At 38.9% G+C, this 18,830-nt stretch overlaps 1 protein-coding gene across 4 annotated transcripts in view; it reads left to right on the forward strand.

Annotated features, from left to right (window-relative positions):
* Ldah (lipid droplet associated hydrolase) overlaps nt 1–18,830 on the forward strand; it is a 107,072-nt gene that overhangs the window by 65,356 nt on the left and 22,886 nt on the right. For 3 of the 4 annotated variants that reach the window (XM_008835745.2, XM_029564797.1, XM_008835743.3), the window contains one exon: nt 8,739–8,973. The exons of the other annotated variant lie outside the window; for it this stretch is intronic. In XM_008835745.2, coding sequence (XP_008833967.1) covers nt 8,739–8,973 — 235 coding nt within the window. The remainder of the gene's footprint in view (nt 1–8,738; nt 8,974–18,830) is intronic. 4 annotated transcript variants of the gene reach the window in all.

An 18,830-nucleotide genomic window follows, 5' to 3' on the forward strand; every position in this document is an offset into this window, starting at 1 on the left:
AAAATCAAATATAATAACATTTATAACCCATGTACAATACAGAAATAGATTTATCTCAAAAACAGAACTGTAGTTTCACATTAGAAAAATCAATATAATAGATTATCACACTAATAGATTAAAAATAGAAAATCACATGTCCATCTCCATAGGTATAGAAAAAGCATTTAATAAAGTTCAACATCCAGACAGGCATAGTGGTACATGGCTTTAATCCAAGCACACAGGACACAGAAGCAGGAGGTTGCAGGATCTAGGTCACCAATGCTACATAGCAAATTCTAGGCAAGCCTGGCTGCAAAGTGAGACCCTGTCTCAAAAAAAAAAAAAAATCAGCATTCATTGATGATCTCAAAACAATTATCAGACCAGGCACAGAGGAAAGTGTTTTCCTAATTGCATAAAATAGGTCACTAGCAAACCTTCATACATGATTCATTTTACTGGCTAATTCATGTGCTAATACTGAAAGTTTTTCTTTTGAGATAGAGAGTGAGGATTATTTCCATTCAGTATTTTACTTAATATTTGAGCCAACTCCATGAGTAAGGAAAAGAAAAAAGGCAGATATAAGGGTTTTAAAAGAATAAATAACACTGACGTTATGTATGATACGAGCATGTACTTAGAAAATCCAAAGGAATCTACAGATGTTATCAGAACTAGCAAGAGAATTTAGTAAATTTACTAGACAACAGACACAACATTCAAAATTCTTTGTATTTTATATGATGATAACAGCAACTATTTGAAAAATGCAGGTTTTAGTACCTTCCACAATAATGTAAAAAATGGTGTATACCTTAAAATCTGCCAAAGCGGTTGCAGGATGACTTCAAGTAAAATGTATAAAATGTCCATTAGAGATACTGAAGAAGAATTACAACACAAAATTAGTCTATGTTCATGAACTAGAAAATTCAATATTGTAAAGATATTACCCAGTGTAATACAAACCCAATCAGAATCTCAACAAAATGACTATGAAACTTGGATAACTAATTCCAAAAAAAAAAAGTCCACAAATGTAGAGATCCAAAAATACCCAAAGCGTTCTTGAAGAATAAGAAGATGCTGTGTAGCTCACCCTACTTAATATTAAAATATTTTATTATGAAGCTTTAGTAAATAATATGCTGTGCTCTTCAGACAGGAAAATAGAAGAATGGGACAGATGGGAAAGCCCTACATGAATCCCTTCACACAATGCAGTTTACAGAAGTGTCACTTCAGAAGTGCAAGGAAAGGGGGAATCCTTTGCAATTAATTGCGTTAAAGACAATTGGGTTTACATATGGGAAAAATTGAATTATGCCCATACACCATTTCATACATAAAATCCATTTTAGGTACAGAATCATGGAGGGTTTTGGTTTTTTGTTTTTTGGGGTTTTTTTTTTGAGATATTACTGAAAAGTGTTGGCTGTCCAAGAGTCCATGTGACCATAAATCATGGCCAACCTGGCTTCCATATCAGATTGTGTTTCTGTGGCTCCCGATGGGGTGATACGCCAGAACCCAGCAAAGTTGAGGCATCAGCTTCTTCATTGCACTGCCACCTCAGCTGCTACCAGGAAGCTGCCCCTTAGCCTGGAGGAGGAGCTCTTCCTACAAGTAGGGCATGGCTCCTCCTTAGCCCTTCACCTGAGAAGCCTCAACAAGGCAAAGAAGCCCTTCTTCTCAATATCAGCTGCTGCTTTGCATAAATCCACCCATTTGAAATCTGTCAGGTCTGGTTAAGTTCACCATAGCATCTATACCATGTTCAGGGAGAAAAAGGACTCAATATACTAGAAGACAGAGCTCTAAAAATCAATGTAGCACCACTCCAGTTCCTGAAAGATTTTTTTTTTCATTATTTCTGCCTTTCCTAAAGCATGCTGCTTGGTATTGAATTAAAATGCCAAATCCCTACACTGTACTGTTAGCATTAGATACTCTACAGAAACACTGTCTGCATGAGCTTCAGACGTAGACTAAGGTGACTAGCATCAAAAACAAGAAAAAAGTGCAATACTTTATAAGTGCTGTGTTGTCCAAGGGTTCCTCTTGTTCTACATCTTCAGTGTTTGGTATCATTAAGCATTTTTCTGAGTGTGAGGAGTGTGTGCCACACCTTTAAAAGGTTGTTGCTCTTAAACTGGAGCCATAAATAGCAGATCTGAGAGAGTAGTGGCAGACTCACTGTACATGGACTTGCCAGTGGAGAGAATTGCATTCCAGACCTCTGGAAACATGGAAAGTTATTGAGTTCCTTGCTTGAATCTACATTGGAAGGTAGCTACAGTTACAAAGATGCTGTGTACTCTGCTAGCTCTCTATTCTAATAGCCAATGGTTACTGCTGAATCAGGAAAATTCTGTTCCTTTGTTCTGCTAGAGGGTTGGGGGGAAAAGATGGCCAAGGATCAGCAAGGTTCTAACATCCAGAGCTGATTTCATTCCTTCTCTGTCTGTGTTGGAATGCACTGAGTTAGAGTTCACTCTGAAAATGACATCCAGAGAAGATGACTCCTTTAGCTGATTTTTCTTGTCAAATCAGACTTCACAGAAATACTATAATTTTGTATGTGTGTTTACATACATATTTGTGAGGGTGTGCATGCACGTGGGTGTGTGTTCATGTGGAGGCCAGAGGCTGATGACAGGTGTCTTCCTCACTCATTACTCTACCTTATTTTTTGAGACAGGGCCTATTACTAAACATGGAGCTCATCAATTCAGTAACACTAGCACGACCTGGCCACAAGCCCCACTGAACTGCCTCTCTCTGCCTTCCCAGCACTGACATTACAGGCACATACTTCCATGCCTGCCTTTTTACATGGATGCTGGGGATTGAACTCAGGTCCTCTGGCTTACATGGGAAGTACTTTACTGACCCAGGCATCTCCCAGCTCTGTATGAATCTTTGTAACCTTTGTATAAGCCCTTGACAGTGCAGGTACCTGGCTCTGATGTTGGCATTCTGGAGCCTTGTTATCCTTGACAAAGGCATCTCCCAGCTCTGTATGAATCTTTGTCTGTAACCTTTGTATAAGCCCTTGACAATGCAGGTACCTGGCTCTGATGTTGGCATTCTGGAGCCTTGTTATCCTTGACATTCTGCAGCCTGAAATATCTGTATTACAAGTGCCCATGAATGCCACATAAGACCTTTGTTAACACAGTTCAGTCTCTCCAACACTGCCTCCTCTACTCTATACTTGAGATAATTCCAGACTAGCAGATTCTCACTTTCATACTGTGGCTAAAACACTCATTTATTCAGAAAGCATGTTAAAAGCATTTGCAATGCATTGTTATCAATCTAGCATTTTTAAATTATCTGAAAAAGCTGTTGCTTTTTTTCTCCCAAAGAATGTTTACACATCATTAAGGTCATATAGGTGTTCAAGGAACACTATATTCTTACTAATAGAGGAGAGCCAGGGGAGGTCAAATTATTATGGCCAAAAACGAAACAACTAAAATATCTCAACTGTTGTTGAAAGAAAAAGAAAAGTCTACAGGAAATAGCTGAGCACTTAGCTGAGTGATAGGACCAAGGAAAAACAAGATATGACTAGAAAGAAAAGGCCCTCTATGACTTTCACTCTTAAAAGAATCCCTGCTCTGTATTAGCAAGAGAGACACAAAGGCAGAATTCCAGGTAACATTTGAACAGATTTGGCATTTGGGCAACACCATCAAACAGGTTACTATGAAAACAGGACTGCCAATGGCAGAAAATGAAAGAGACAGAAACTCACCTTTCCTTGCAAGGGCTACAGGAAAAGTATATTGATTTAATTAAGGAGAGGCATAAAGATGTGAAAGAAATGTAAAACAAATCACTGCTGACATCAGGGATCAGACAACTGTTGTTAAATAAAGCCAAAAATTAAACCTACATTGTAGAAAAGGCAAGAGCTTGCATATCTAATTTATTAAAAGGAAACATTTAGAATGAAAAAAAAAAAACAGATTCATGATTTGCAATTAGAGAATTTCTTTTAAAAGACACAAAGAATAATAACTCACTGACCTGAAAAGACCATGTCAGTGAGATAGCACAACAGGTAATGGTGCTTGCCACTAAGCCTAATGACCTGAGTTCAGTCCCATGGTTGAAAGAAAGAACCAGTTTCCACAAGTTGTCCTCTGACCTACACACACACACACACACACACACACACACTTTAAATGGAATAAAAAAAAATTTTAAGAAAAGACCAAACTCAGAAATGGGCAAAGAACTTGAATAGACATTTCTTCAGAAAGAAACACACCAGTGGCCAATGGATATATGAAAAAATGCCCGACATCAGTAGTCACTAGGGTCTTACTAATCAAAACCACAGAGGTGTATTACCTACGACATGTTAAGATAGATATTGCAGTGGAACACTGTCCCCTGGGCATGATATGGCCTTTGTCCTGTTGAATTGTCAGCAGCTATAAATTACTGGAAGGAGACCTATACATAATTGAACCCAATGACTTTCCATCACAGGGGAGAGGGATTCACAAGACCCTCTCCCCAAGGATTTATAGACAATTAACAGTTGTTGAGAGACAGACATTTTTTTCTTCAATCATGTAGCCACACATAAGTTGCTGATACTCCTATAAGTAACTCCAGTTAAACTCAATGGGAGGAATCATTTCTTAGTTTCTGTTGTTGGTGCCTTATCTATAGTGAGGAGACATTTATTCCTATCTTTCCAGAACAAAAGGTTCACACAGCAGCTATTTAAAAAGCAAGAGAAGGCTGGGGAGGTGGTGCTGAGCATGTAAAGCACTTGCCACACAAAGCACAAGGAATGAATTCCGATGCCCAAAACCCATGAAAAAGTTTGGAAGCCACCAAAAGTTAGAGTAACAGACAGAGGGTATAGGGTATGACAGCTTATCAGAGCACAGATTCGCAGGCCAACTCTCTGGTGGGAATTAGTGCCAGGGTAGGAAAAGCTGAATAATAAATTGACAAATTACTAAAGGCTCAGAGTAGACAACTCTGGAAGTTTAAAAATTCCAGAAGGTCATAGTCATGTGGGAACTATGTAATTTTGTGAGACTTGCCTCCAAGAACTCAATCAGGTTCTCAGAGTCAATATTGGAGAGCTAACCCCTTGTGTTCCTGGCAGAGACACGGAACCACTTTGAAATACCTAAGAGCACTGTTACTAATGGCATGTTTACAGCAGTGACTTTTATCTGGTACATCATGTCTAGCTATCAAGAAAACAATTGCATGGCAGAAGACACAACCTGAGGAGATGAAGTAAACAGCAGAACTCGTTGTGCACGGATATAAAAATGATAAGGAATTTAGAGCAGCTGTAGGTTCTATAGGTTCTAATTGATAAAACAAGTGGACGATGGAAACAGATACTGAAATTTTGTGCGCTATGGGGATGCTCCCCATCAAAATGTAGCAAAAAGGAAGATGGCCTTTGATAGACTTATTAGTAACTTAAGCATGCCTAAGTAAAGAATTTCCAAGTTTGAAGATAGCTCAGTAGAAACCTCTAAACTCAAAAAGCCAAGAGAACCAAGGACAAAACAGACTGTCCAAAGGCTGCAGGACACTGCAAAAGCTGTGACATGTGTAGTGGGGATACTCGAAAGAGGAAGAAACAGAGGAAATACTCTACAAAGTAATGACTAAATTCATGTCAGACACCACACCAAACAATAGATGTAGGAAACACAAAGGACACCAAGCAGGATTAACACCTCCCTGCTCCCCAAAATATATTACAATTAGGCATAGATGTTCAAACTACAGAAAGTCAGTTATACTGAAAAGGTCCGGAGAATCCAGAAGGAAAAAACAAACACCTTACCTATAGGGAAACAAAGACAAGAATCACATCCAACTTCTCAGAAACCATATGAACAAAAAGAGAATACAGTGAAATATTTAGCATGGAGGGGGAAAAAAAGAAAGAAAACCACCAACCTAGAATTCTGTACGCCGTGAAATTATCCTTCAGTGGTAAAGGGAAAATAAAGACCTCCTCAGACAAAAGCATCTGAGGAAATTTGTTGCCAGTACCTGCCTTGCAAGAAATGTATAAAGTTCTTTAGACAGAAAATAATGGATCAGAAACTATGATCTATATAAAAATTGAAAACAACTCAAATATCAATAAAATAAATAACTTCTAGTATATTCCTACAGTGGAAAATTGATTAGCAAAGATAAGCATGGAATTGCTGCATATATCAACACAGATGAAATTTGTAAGCATGAGGTTGGGGAAAGAAGTAAAACCACATAAATACTATATTAAACTCATTAACAAGCAAAAGTGAGCTAAGTTGGAAAGAGATGATGATGACTACTATGAAGTAAAGAAGAAGCTGTATCATTGCAGGATCCTAAATATTGACATGAAGAGCTGGAGAGATGGCTCAGTGGTTACGAGCACTAGCTGCTCGCACAGATGACCCAGTTTCAGTTCCCAGCACCCATATGGTGGCTAACAATCATCTGTAACTACAGTTCCAGGGGATCTGACATCCTTGTCTAGTCTCTGTGGGCATAGCATGCATGTGATACACTTACACACATGCAGACAAAACACTCATACACATAAAATAAAAATAAGAAAAAAATAAGTCAGTAAATATTGACATGAAGGAAAAGGACTTGTGATTAGAAGATTTGCAAGCAGGACTCTGCAGTTTGCTTCTTCTCCTACCTCACTGTTCTTTTTATAATTACTTGTTATATCATACATTTATATTTTACATGCATCACTACATGTGTGTTATACTTAATTTTAAATGTGTTTTTTGAAAAATAAAACCAGAACTGTTGAGATGGCTCAACAGGTAAATGCACCTGACAAACCTGAGTTCATGGTGGAAAGAGAGAACCAACTCTCACAAATGTCTCCAACTGCCACATGCACACCATGGCACACAGGCACATACATGCAGGGGGTGGGGAGGGAGGGAGGGAGGGAGGAGAGAGAGGAGAGAGAGGAGAGAAAAAGAGAATAGGTAGATGATAGATAATAAAACATTTAAAATAAAACTATTATCTTCATTCTCATTTTCTGTTCTATAATTTTAATATTAATATAACTAATATGATTGATATATTTGTATTACTGTTAATAGAATGTGTTTAACTTTTGAGTTTTCTGGTGGCCTATAGCAGTTCTTTTCATATATGAATTTCAATAATAATCATTTGATAAATAGTGTTAGATTTAAAATAGTTCAGTGATGGTTTTTTTCATCTGAAGAATTAATAGAATATATTTCCTGCTTTTCTGATTAATTAAACCAGTTTGAAATTTTTGTCCTCAAACATTTTCACATGGAGGTAGAGATTCCCACTTTCCCTTATACCTGGTCATCCCATTTTTAGGAATATATGTGGTACTGTTAAATATTACTGTTGGCTGGTAACATTGGCAATAGAAGAGCTTTTCAAAAAGGAAGTATCTCCAAGTCTTATCAATAAAAGACATGCTGATTTGAGTTTGCATGGGTCTTGTGCATGCTGCCACCATTGCTGTAAGTTCATATGAACAGCTTCCCAGAAGCCTGGAAAACTCCATTTCCTTGTGGTCATGCACCATCCCTGGCTCTCACAGTCTTTCCAACCCCTCTTCCGCAGTGGTCCCTGAGCCCTAGGTGGGTAAGGTTTAATACAGGAGTCCTGTCTAGGGACACACATTCTGCAGTCTCATTCTCACATATTGGACAGTTGTGGCTTTCTGTGTTAATCTTCTTTAGTGCATGAGGAAGCTTCACTAGTGAAAGTTGAGAGATGCATTAGTATTCTCTCTACCTGTTCCTCTGTGTTCTGTGAGCCTTAGGTGTAGAGACTGCATTGTAGATGTGTCACATAGGGCTGGGCATCTCACAGAAACTGTGTTTAACCAGTTGTAGAACTCTGTGATAGTCTCCATCTGTTGCAAAAAGAAACTTCTTTGATGAGTGGTAACAGGTATACTTGTCTGTAAATATAAGGATCTATAGCACATAGCAAGAAGTTACATTTGTCTAGGGATGTGACAGGCATAGGGTTTTCTCTAAGCATAGAAGTGGAAAAATGGGTAAGAAACCCCAACCTTAGTCAAGGAACTATTGGCAGCTGATCACTGCTGGGTGAGTGAGAGTTGGTCTTCTTGAAGGGAGTGATGCTAGATAGACCGAACAGGTTCCAGTGGATGAACTCATACCAAAAGACATTTGGAAACACAAACCAAACTTCATAGGCCTTAACATATGACAGAATGCATGAAATCTGGTGGGGGAGTTATAAAGAGGTGAAGATAGGGGAGGGGATCTAAATATGGTTAAGATGTATGAAATGCACAAAAATTCAATAAAAATATACATTTTTTAAAAAAAAGAAATGGTGAATAGCAATGGAGCCTTTCATATGGCTCTTCTTTCTTCTGGTACTGTCAAAATTGGGTCAGTATAATGGCTAAAAGGTTGTTCCAGCTCCTGCTTCCAGTAATCTTCAAGGGAATGGTGAATTCAATTGTCTAAGAATATCATTCCTCCTCATCCTGGAAATTAGCCCCACTGCCTCTGGGGACATGGTTAGGGCCTACCCAAATTTGGTATGGGGTGAGAGTCTGATCTGTGGTAATTGTCAGTCTGAGCAAGTCTCTAGTCATCTTCTAAAACCCAGTAACTCCTCAGTAGAGTATAGAGAGAACAGTAGAGCCATGGACTATCCCTTAAGAAACTCTCTTACCAACCCATGTTCCTGTATTGTAGGTTGTTCACGCCTTTCTGCTGTTCCCAACGATTGAGCGATTGTCTGAGTCACCCAAAGGCAGGATTGCCACTCCACTTTTCTGCTGGTTTCGATACGTGCTCTATGCCACCAGCTACTTAGTATTTAAACCATGTCCTGAAATAATCAAGTCCTTCCTAGTCCGAATAATTCTTCAAAGAATGAACATTAAGAGTGAATTTTCTTTGGTGGATCTTGTTCAACCATTCTGCCTTGGTAAGCACATTTTTTAAAAGTATGTGTTTTTTGTCATGTAAGGAAGTGTTTACAAAATAATCTTGGACAGTTCATGAATATCAAACAAACATTTTTTTCAGCTTTTTTCACCCTTAAAATCTAGGAATAGAATTTGAGATTGAGTGTGGGGAATTCTGTATGACAAATGGGTAGAAGAGGCTCATTGAGCATTTTCCGTATGCTTCTGATTCTCCACTGTAGCTGCAGCATGGTAAGACACGCTCAACAGAGTGCACAACATGTGTGGGGGCCTGATAGGAATCCACTGTGCCCATAGTTCAGTGTCTACAGAAATAGCCCCGAAGATGCTAAATTATAAAAAGAGTGAATAATCACCATGCCAATATATTTTATCACTGGACACTTTAATGAATGTATTTCCTAAATATGCTAGGGAATATTTTTGCTGCTTGTCTGGCTAAAAAGGTTGCTTTAAATTGTAACCTAGGGGCTGGAGATGACTTGGTGGTTAGGGGCAACTACTCTGCAAAGAACCTGAGTTTATTTTCAGTACCCACACATGGCATTTTATAACCACCTGTAACTCCAGCTCCAGGAGGATCTGATGCTTCTGGCCACTGTGCACACCCACACACACATGCATATACTTACTTATAGATATACACAAGTACCCATAATTAAAAATAATAAAAATAAATCCTTTTAAAATGTAATCTAGTGGGGCTGGAGAGATGGCTCAGCAGTTAAGAGCGCTGACTGCTCTTGCAGAGGACCCAGGTTTGGTTCCCAGCACCCATGTGGCAGCTAACAACCATCCATGACTGCAGTTCCAGGGTAATTGAATGCCTTCTTCTGACCTTTGTGGCCATTATATGACATGGGTGCACTTACATACATGCAGGAAATACATTCATACACATAAAATAAGAATAAAATTTTAAAAAATAAAATGTAATCTATATTTTTAGATAATACTAACTTATTCGGTATTTATAAATGAGTTTTATAATAAAATAATCCTAGTTTCTTCATCTATATCTATAAAATAGAGGTAAGTAGTAATGCCTTATACTTCAAAAGATTATTCTAGGATTAGATGTAATAATATATGCTAAATGTCTGCCTAATATTTTACTTGAAGTATGTTGGTGAAGAGTACGACAGTATTTTTGCAAGTACAGCTGATAGCACTGTTCCAAGCTTTTACTTGCAGTCCCCAAAAGAACAAAAAAAGGTCTAGATACTATTACTCTCCACATTTTACCATTTTATGATGAAGAAACTGAGATACAGAGGTTACATGTTTTCCCAAAGTCACACAAACCCAGGCAGGATACTACTTGTTTCACCATTTGTGCTGCTCTTGTCTTTTTGTCCTTGTTAACGGTAAAGCCAAGGCTCCTGAATAAAGTTTAGCATCATCATCCATATTGAGAATGCTACAAGTTTGCACATATAGTGAATCTAGAAATGGCACTGCCATGTCTCTTCACACAGCTGCATTGTGTGGAAGGTGTTTTTCCAGTTATATAACCAGAAGTAGTCATCACAAATGTAAGCCTCAATGCGTTGTCTCTCTTTGTGCATTTTTTTCTCTCCATTCCCTCCCCAAGTCCTGGTACTTATTATAACCTTAGCATACAAGTAAAAAAAAAAAAAAATGACCAGGCGTGATGACACAGGCCTTTAACTCTAGCAGCACTCAGAGGTAGAGGCAGGTGGGTCTCTATAAGTTCCAGGCCAGCAGGGATACATAGTGAGACTGTGTATCAAAAAAAAATTTAAGTAAAAAGGAAAGAAGGAAGAAAGAAAGTAGGGAGGGAAGAAGGGAGGAAGGAAGAGAGGGAAGGAAGGAGGGAGGGAGAGAAAAGATGAGCTAGAAAAAAGACAAGCTAAGAAGAGGGGATGTAAGGCAAGGCAGACATAGAAATTGCCAGAGGTTTGAGTTAGAACCATTCCTTAAAGGGTGACTGGTCCTGCTCCTCATCTTCCCTCATATTACAGACCAGAGATGTCCTAGGAAGAGGAAACGGGGCTGCCCAAGAACAGATCTCAGCATTAGTTTTGGTTCTTCCTGTAGGCCTATGGACTCTGTCACTTCCCTTCTTTGAATCAACCAGTTGTTGATCAAATTAAGAATTAGACTAAATGGTCTTGAATGGCCAGCCTACCTTCAGAAATTATTTGAAAACAAATGGAAATCCGCATTTGAAATCCTGGCAAATATATTTGAACTTCTGCGTGTATACGTCCTTAAAATCTACCCACCTGTGGCATTTTTACCTTATTAAAATTTTTTTTAAAGCATTCTCTTTTTTAGGTCTCCTTCTTCCTCAAACTACTAACTCTGAGAAAATGGAGTTAATGTGCTTTCCCCATTTCTCCTGCTTAAGTTGTAAAACCCTGGGTGCATTTAGAAGGTTAAGAGCCTAGAGCCCCAGGATGGAGGATGCTGTTTGCCAGGCAGCTGCTTGTGCTTTCCTTATGGCTTCTTAGAGCTGCTATGAGCTTTCCCTATGGCTTTTCTAAATTCAAATCAGGATGTGGACCATAATAAATTTTTGTTTTTCTATTTGTGTATAGAAAACATTCATACATAATGTTTGCTTGTGTCTAAGTACAATAAATGACAATTGTGTAGTGAAAGATTATAATACATATATAAGCACATTTAATTTTCTATGAAAGTACTTATTTAAAGTTATTTTCCAAGTTTTTTCTACACCAGAGTTATCAATACCTTAGAGAAATGGTCCCCAGAAATTACTAGTAAGAAAGGAACCTTGTGTGTAGTAGCAGTGATTGGCCCATAGCCACATCTTCCAGCAGCTTCAGGTACAGTCAACAGGAGCACAACAGTTTAAGCACAAGACACATTGCCCTTGACCACAGCAACCAGAGCTTTCCAGTCACTATTCCAGGCTTTCGTAGTAGAGTTATGTACAAAATAGACCCCCAAACCCAGGATGGACATTCTTCATCACTTTTCAAATGAACAACCTGCAAACAAACTCCTGGAGCACAGCCCTCTTATTTCTGGCATACTTTTTTCCTCTGGTTTTCTGATTCTGAGACTCTAGATCTGGCATTCTTGTATCCACATACTCAGTACTTTGGTGGTCTTGATGTTTTCCCATTACCTGCCAATTCTGTATAGTTTTAGTTAAAAGGAATGGAAGCAAGAATTACTTGCCATCTTTTTTGAACTCTTGGCTCATTTCTGCTTGGATAGTTAGTTCAGCCTAGTAACCATAAGTTGATCATTAGCCAGTTGTCTCAGACATCCTAACCAGCTCACCCTACCCTTCTCCTCTGGATCTCCAGTGTCCTCTACCTCCTCTTGCAACAATCATCATAGAAACTACCTTTGCCCAGATGCATAGTTATTGCTTTGGCAACTTCTAGTACCTTTCTTACTACAAATGGAAGCCCACCTGAGAGAAAGCAGCTCTCATAAAAGAGCACCTCAGACTGTAGGTGGTTAGTGTGCCATGCCAGATCTTATGCCATGTGGATAGGGAAGGTAACCAGTTTTCATAGCAGCTGTATCAGTGGTATGATTGTCAGATTATATGGAAAGAAGAGTTATCAAGAAAAAAGATCAGTTCAGAATCATTCCCAGTTGCTTTGTCTGGTCCAGCTAGATATTTGCCCTGCAGACCTGCTTCTCTATAGTCTGACTGTCCCTCACACAATGACCCTTAATTTACCAGCTTGACTTGTAGGAGGCCTTGCAGTGTTTGCACATTATGTAATGTCTGTGCCCCAGTAAAAATCTTATGGAAACAAATGGAGGAAGTTTGCTAGTCCAAGTGGTAGATAATAAATCCTGCCCTGTCTAGATAGAAACTATGTTTTTTTGTATCCTTTAGTTTATGCACACATTTTTTGTTGTTGTTATAAGCTCTGAAAACTTTAAGAACCAAAATATTCAAGTATTTCAAGTGCTGCTACCCTTTGGCATTGATGGCATAGCAACCCCTCTACCCCACCCATCCATCAGGAAGAGTGGCCCTAACTCAATTAGCATACAGTATAAACACTACCTCTGCATGCATCAGGGCAATTTATGTAACTAGATTGTCTTAAATGTTATTTTTAAAGAATATACATGGATTTTCCCCCTTAATTTCAACTCTGGAATGTTTGCTACAACATACTTTCCCTAGAGTAGGTGTTCTTCCATTTCATGAGAAATAGGCTTTCCACTAAGACAGCTAAATTGGATTTTCTGATCAAAGCTAAAAGAAAATATATTTTAACTCAACAGTATCACAGGTCAAATAATTAACTTTTTAAATCATTTGAAGGTCTTTTCATTAGGCTAAATTGATGTTTTAATTCCTTTCAGTTACCCAACTACAAAAACATAGCATAAGACCCAAGGAATTCCTGCTGGGTTTTATTACTCTGTTGAATAATTCTTATGAAAGAAACTTTCATAATCTTCTTTTACCTTAATCAATATGGAAATAACTTTTTAAACTATGTGATGAACTGACAATAATAAGCTTCCCTAAGGAATCACAGCACCGCAGGATATGTAATTCATTCCTAGAGTAAGTTTTTGAATAAAAAGAAACCATACAGCCATGTTACCTGCTCTCTTACTTGGGTGAGCAGCTTATAAATCTGTTTATAAAACCCAACTGCAGCTTTTAACAATTCATGGAAATTCAGCCTAAATTCAAGAATAAAAGAGAAGAAAAAAAAACTGTCCTAAATTTAGGACCAAAAATAATTACATACGGTACTACGATCTCATCTCTTTTCAAAATTAATGGCCCTATGAATATATTGCTATTTTTATAAATAATTTCACTTACATTTTAAAATTACCTTTCAGTCTAAAGTGTGATATTTTAACAGTCCTCCACTGCCACCTTGGCTTATGTTATTCACCATGATGGATGTACTGTTACTTAGATAAGCTTATCTGTTTGCACGCTAGATGGATGGTCATAATAACCAGTCAGGTAGCTTTGACACAGGAGGCAGTATGTTAGTCTCATGATAACCAAAGTCCTGGCTTCTAAAGAAGCATAATAAATTGTAGAAGCAATAAACATTTTCCAAATTATGCAGAAATTTTAGAAAGGGAGGATTTCTTTTCTAGGTCTAGTTTCTACATTGTTATACACATTAGGCACCATTGGCAAAGTGGAAAACAACCTGAAAAAAAAGGAAAGCTAAATAAGTTCCCCTTGTTAAATGACTTCATCTGGGTTTCTGTGCATATTAGTCCTGTTTAGACTTTTACCAGGGCCTCCTAGTCTCTGCCTTCCTGAATCTACTGCCTCACTCCACCAGCAGCTCTGTCTGCATGGATTCCTGTTCTAGGTGGAGCTGCCTTTGTCTCCAGGACCCTGCAGTCTCCTTCAGCTCAACTTTGCTACCATGTAGCCCTGCTTGGCTCAAACTTCCCACCTCCCCAACACTTTGCAGTCTTACCACTCTCAGGAATAGTCAGAACGTGTGCAAGGAGGGCAAATTTTTGGAAAGGCTCCTTTTCAGTCCATGGCTCTTGGGCCTTCTCACACAGAAACCCCAGATGCCTGTAGACGCACAATGCTGCCTCCCTTCTGCCATGCTTTAGTTAAGCACCTTTTGCTCTGACCCTAATCACCCAGAAAATTCACAGTTCCCAGCTCCATTTTTATCTGTTGGGATTGAGCTGGACTAAATTTAGAAAACTAAATTCCACTGGTCACAACAGATAGGAATCTATTTTTCTCGTGCACCAAGGAATATAGCTGTAAATACTCCATACAGAAATAAAAAATACCCCCATACCCACAGTGATGTCAGAAAGGTGGGTACTTTCTGCCTTTCCACTCTGCTGCCCTTAGCAGGCCTTTCTGGGGCTTGGCATCTCATGGCCACATGGTGTCCCCTGCAGCCCTGGGCTGCCTGTCTGGCACAGATAGAAGGGGAAAGAAGAAAACAGCAAGACTTACTCCTGGGTAGACAAAGAAGTTCTCCCCTAAGACTTTCCCATAGATTAGGAACCACATCTGTGCCACATTCTTGTCCATGAAGAATTTTAAGAAGTTATTGATTTTGACTTCCCAAGTCTTGGTAGAAGAATTAAAGGGAAATTAAGAATTTTTTATTAGTTTTTGGATAATTACATCATACCTACTACATCCCCACCCTAAGCTGATCCTGAGACTCGTCTTTCATAGAACTAATCATTTTCCAAACACCTCACTAAAGCAGTTAATACCACTCCCTGCACACTGTAACTGAAATCCAGCCCTGGCATGATAACCTCAGAATAGGGTTACCTATTTATTTCTTAACGTTACCAGCCCTCTTGAAATCTTACCTAGATGTGCCTGTCTGTACCAGAGCCTCTCTGTTACCATTATTGTGACAATTTTTGTTTTAAAGAACATTTAAAATACAGCTTTTTACTCTTTCATTTCTGTTGCTTACTAATTACTCCCCAGTCACCTTCCTCCCATCATGGAGATGAACATACCCAAACTCTTTGCTGCCCACCAAATCTTCTTTCATGTAAATATGACTTGTTTTCAACATACAGAATCTGTTAGCTCGCTTAAAGATGTTCAAAGTGGGGCTGGGGAGATGGCTCAGTGGTTAAAAACACTGACTGCTCTTGCAGAGGCCCTGTGTTTTGTTCCCAGTACCCACATGGCAGCCTACAACCTTCCATAACTTTAGTTCCAGGGGATCCTATGCCCTCTTCTGGCCTCCATGGACATTGCATAACACAGCTGAAGTGGCGTGTGTGTGTGTGTGTGTGTGTGTGTAAAATACTCATTCACATAAAATAAAAATAAATAAATTTAAAGATGGTCAAAGTGACTAGAAGTAATGGCTCAATCAGAAGAGCCCATGCAAAACCATCATTGTGTTGGTGAAGGTGATAATTAGCAGTGGGTTTTGTTTAACAATCTTAATCCCCCAATATAATAACAAAACTAAACAATCTGGGGCATTTTACTATAAACCCTATAGTGGCATAAGACCACATACCCCAAAACAGCTGGACAGCTTCCATCCATCCCCTGCTTCAGAAGGTTGTACGTGAACATCTTTAAATACTCCTATTTTGTCATTAATTGTGGTCTTTATTTGCCTCTGCAACATCCCTAGATGTTACGAGTTTCCGGCTGATGTCAGTGGAAACACACTCAGATTTGCCTTCTTGTCTGTGATTATTCATCCCACTTTTATACCAGGCTGGCCTACCAATCCATGTCATTGTGCTTTAGCTTCCATTTCTGATCTCCACTATGATGTCAGCTCCTAAACCACTTTAAATGAGACATCAAGCTTTCCCTCTCCACCCTTCCAAAACTACTTAGCCAACCAGCCTCCTCCCTAAGTCCCTTCCTGATTTTGTCACAGAACAGCTCTTCTTTATATATACCTGCTATGAACTAAGCAGTCAGTCACTGGAGAGTATAATAGATTAAATACAGCCCCTGCCCTTAAGTTTGCAGTGTACTAGAAGAGGAAAATATGAAGGATTGTAATAGAGCATGGTAAGGGCTAGCATAAGAACAGATACAGGACATAGGTACATAGGGAAAAATCCATTCTACTTAGATAATTTACAGAAGAGTAGATAAGTGAGACTGGACTTGAAAATGACTTGGAATTTTTCTAGACTGATGGTATAGATGGCATCAAGATAGGCCATGGGCTGGAAGAGCAGGCAGCTTTATGTTGTAGATTATGTGCACATGGAAAATTCAGTGACATTTGAGCTGTGAGATGAATGTCCTATTGGTCCTCCAACATTAGCCCTCAACTCGGCTATTCCTGAGCTCTTCGGCCCCTCTCCCAGAGTCCCGTAGTAACACTTGAAGGTTAAACAGATTTCAGAAGATGGAGGGAGCAAAGAAATCAGAGCATTGGACTCCCCAGTCAGTTGGTTTTTATTCATGTACTTAGATTTTTAATGAATCATAAGTGAACAATTAAACATTTTCCTAAATCATTCTCTTTCCTTGATGTTTTTATTTCCATGACTCCTGGTACTAGACATTTCCTTCTCAAGGGTGCTTGAAACTGAATTCTGCTGGTTTCCAGGAACACTGTTGACAGTCACTGCTGAGAGCCAAGTATTTTCCACTTAGGAAATTACACTTCTGTTTGGTGTTATTGTTTCTGACCACTGTATTACATTGGGGGCATTTCTGAGGAATAGCAAAGGTGGCTTCCTTAAAGCAGTTACTGGAAAAGAAACTGCTGTTACAGTTTGTTTTGTTTGTTTTTAAAAAAATAAATAATGAGGGGGAGGAGGGAGCTGAAGAGATGACTCAGTGGTTAAGAGCACTGGCTGCTCTTGCAGAGGACCCAGGTTATGTTCCCAGCACCTACATGGCAACTAATAACTGTGCATAACACCAATTCCAGGGGATCCAGTACCCTCTTCTGGCCTCCACAGGCATTTCACACATGGTACACTTACATACATGCAGGCAAAACACTCATACACATAAAATATAACTAAATAAAAATTTTAAAGTACATTTTTAAAGGGAGAAAGAAAAATTTCTAAAGTATATTTAAATGGAAACTGACAAAAAGTAAGTAAAAATGAAGAGTGGGTGGAGTATAATTCCCCAATGAAAAATGTATTTTCAGAAATATGAGACTTCTAACAATTTGAATTTTTAATTTTTTTCTAATTTAAGAATAACAGTAAAATACTTAAAGTATAAGCGTATGCCTCAATGAATTCCCACAAAACAAACGTCCATAATTTCCACCCCAGTCGAGTTCCCTCTGCTGAGATCTCAGCAGCCTCCTGTGTGTCCACCCATCTTTCCATTCTCCTGAATGTAACTACTGTCTTGACACCTACCAGCATATTAGATCTGCCTCATTGGGAACTTCCTCCCAGCACTCGAGTTCCCTAGTGTGTATTCTCTTGCATTTGCAGAGTTCCTGTTGTTGCATACAGCTCTAATTCTTCTCATTTTCATTACTCTATACTTTGCAGGTAGGTGAGTACACTTCAGCATATCTATTCTACTATCAGTGGTATTTGAATTCTTTTAAGGAGCTATGAAATTTAATACTGTCCCTGGGAGTAGTATACCCCTTTAATCCCAGCACTTGAGAGGCAGAGACAGGAGGATCTTTGTGAGAACGAGGTCACCCTCATCTACATAGTAAGCTTGGGCTACATGGAGACCATGTCTCAAAAAAAAAACAAAAAAAAAATGTTATTGCACTAGGCATGGTGGAGCACACCTGCCATCTTAGCACTGGAGAGGCAGAGGTGGGACGATCAGGAGTTCAAGGTCTTCCTCAGTGAATTCAAGGCCAACCTGGACTACCTGAAACCCTGCCTCGGAACAAACAAAAAATATTGCTGTCAATAATTTTTCTGCTTGTCTCTCAGGGAACTCTGCATTTCTGTTGGGTTTCTATCTAGAGAGGAACTGCAAAGTTCATGTGTCTAGCCTCAGTAGTTAGTGCCAGAGGGTTTCCAAAGTGACGGTACCAGTTTATGCTCCCACCAGCAATGCATGCATAAAAATTTGTTTCTCCATTTGCTTAACAACACTTGGTATTTTCTGTTGTTTTACTTTTTGACTTTTGTGACTCTTGTTCTGCAGAGATATGTAATCATACTGTATATTTGTGATTTGTGTGTACAAATACACTTACATGTGTTTTATTTTATCTTAAGATAATTTGTCCTTAAAAATAATTTAATTTGGGGCCAGCAAGATAGCTTAGGAAGTAAAGGTGCTTGTGGCCAAGGCTGGAAACCTGAGTTTGATCCCTGGGTCACACGTAGTGGAAGGAAATAACTCCTGAAAGTTGTCCTCTGACTCCGTTTCATGTTTCTCTCTCTCTCTCTCTCTCTCTCTCTCTCTCTCTCTCTC

The sequence above is a fragment of the Nannospalax galili genome, unplaced genomic scaffold (genome assembly GCF_000622305.1).
Source record: "Nannospalax galili isolate Female #2095 unplaced genomic scaffold, S.galili_v1.0 scaffold938, whole genome shotgun sequence".
NCBI classification, from domain to species: Eukaryota; Metazoa; Chordata; class Mammalia; order Rodentia; family Spalacidae; genus Nannospalax; species Nannospalax galili.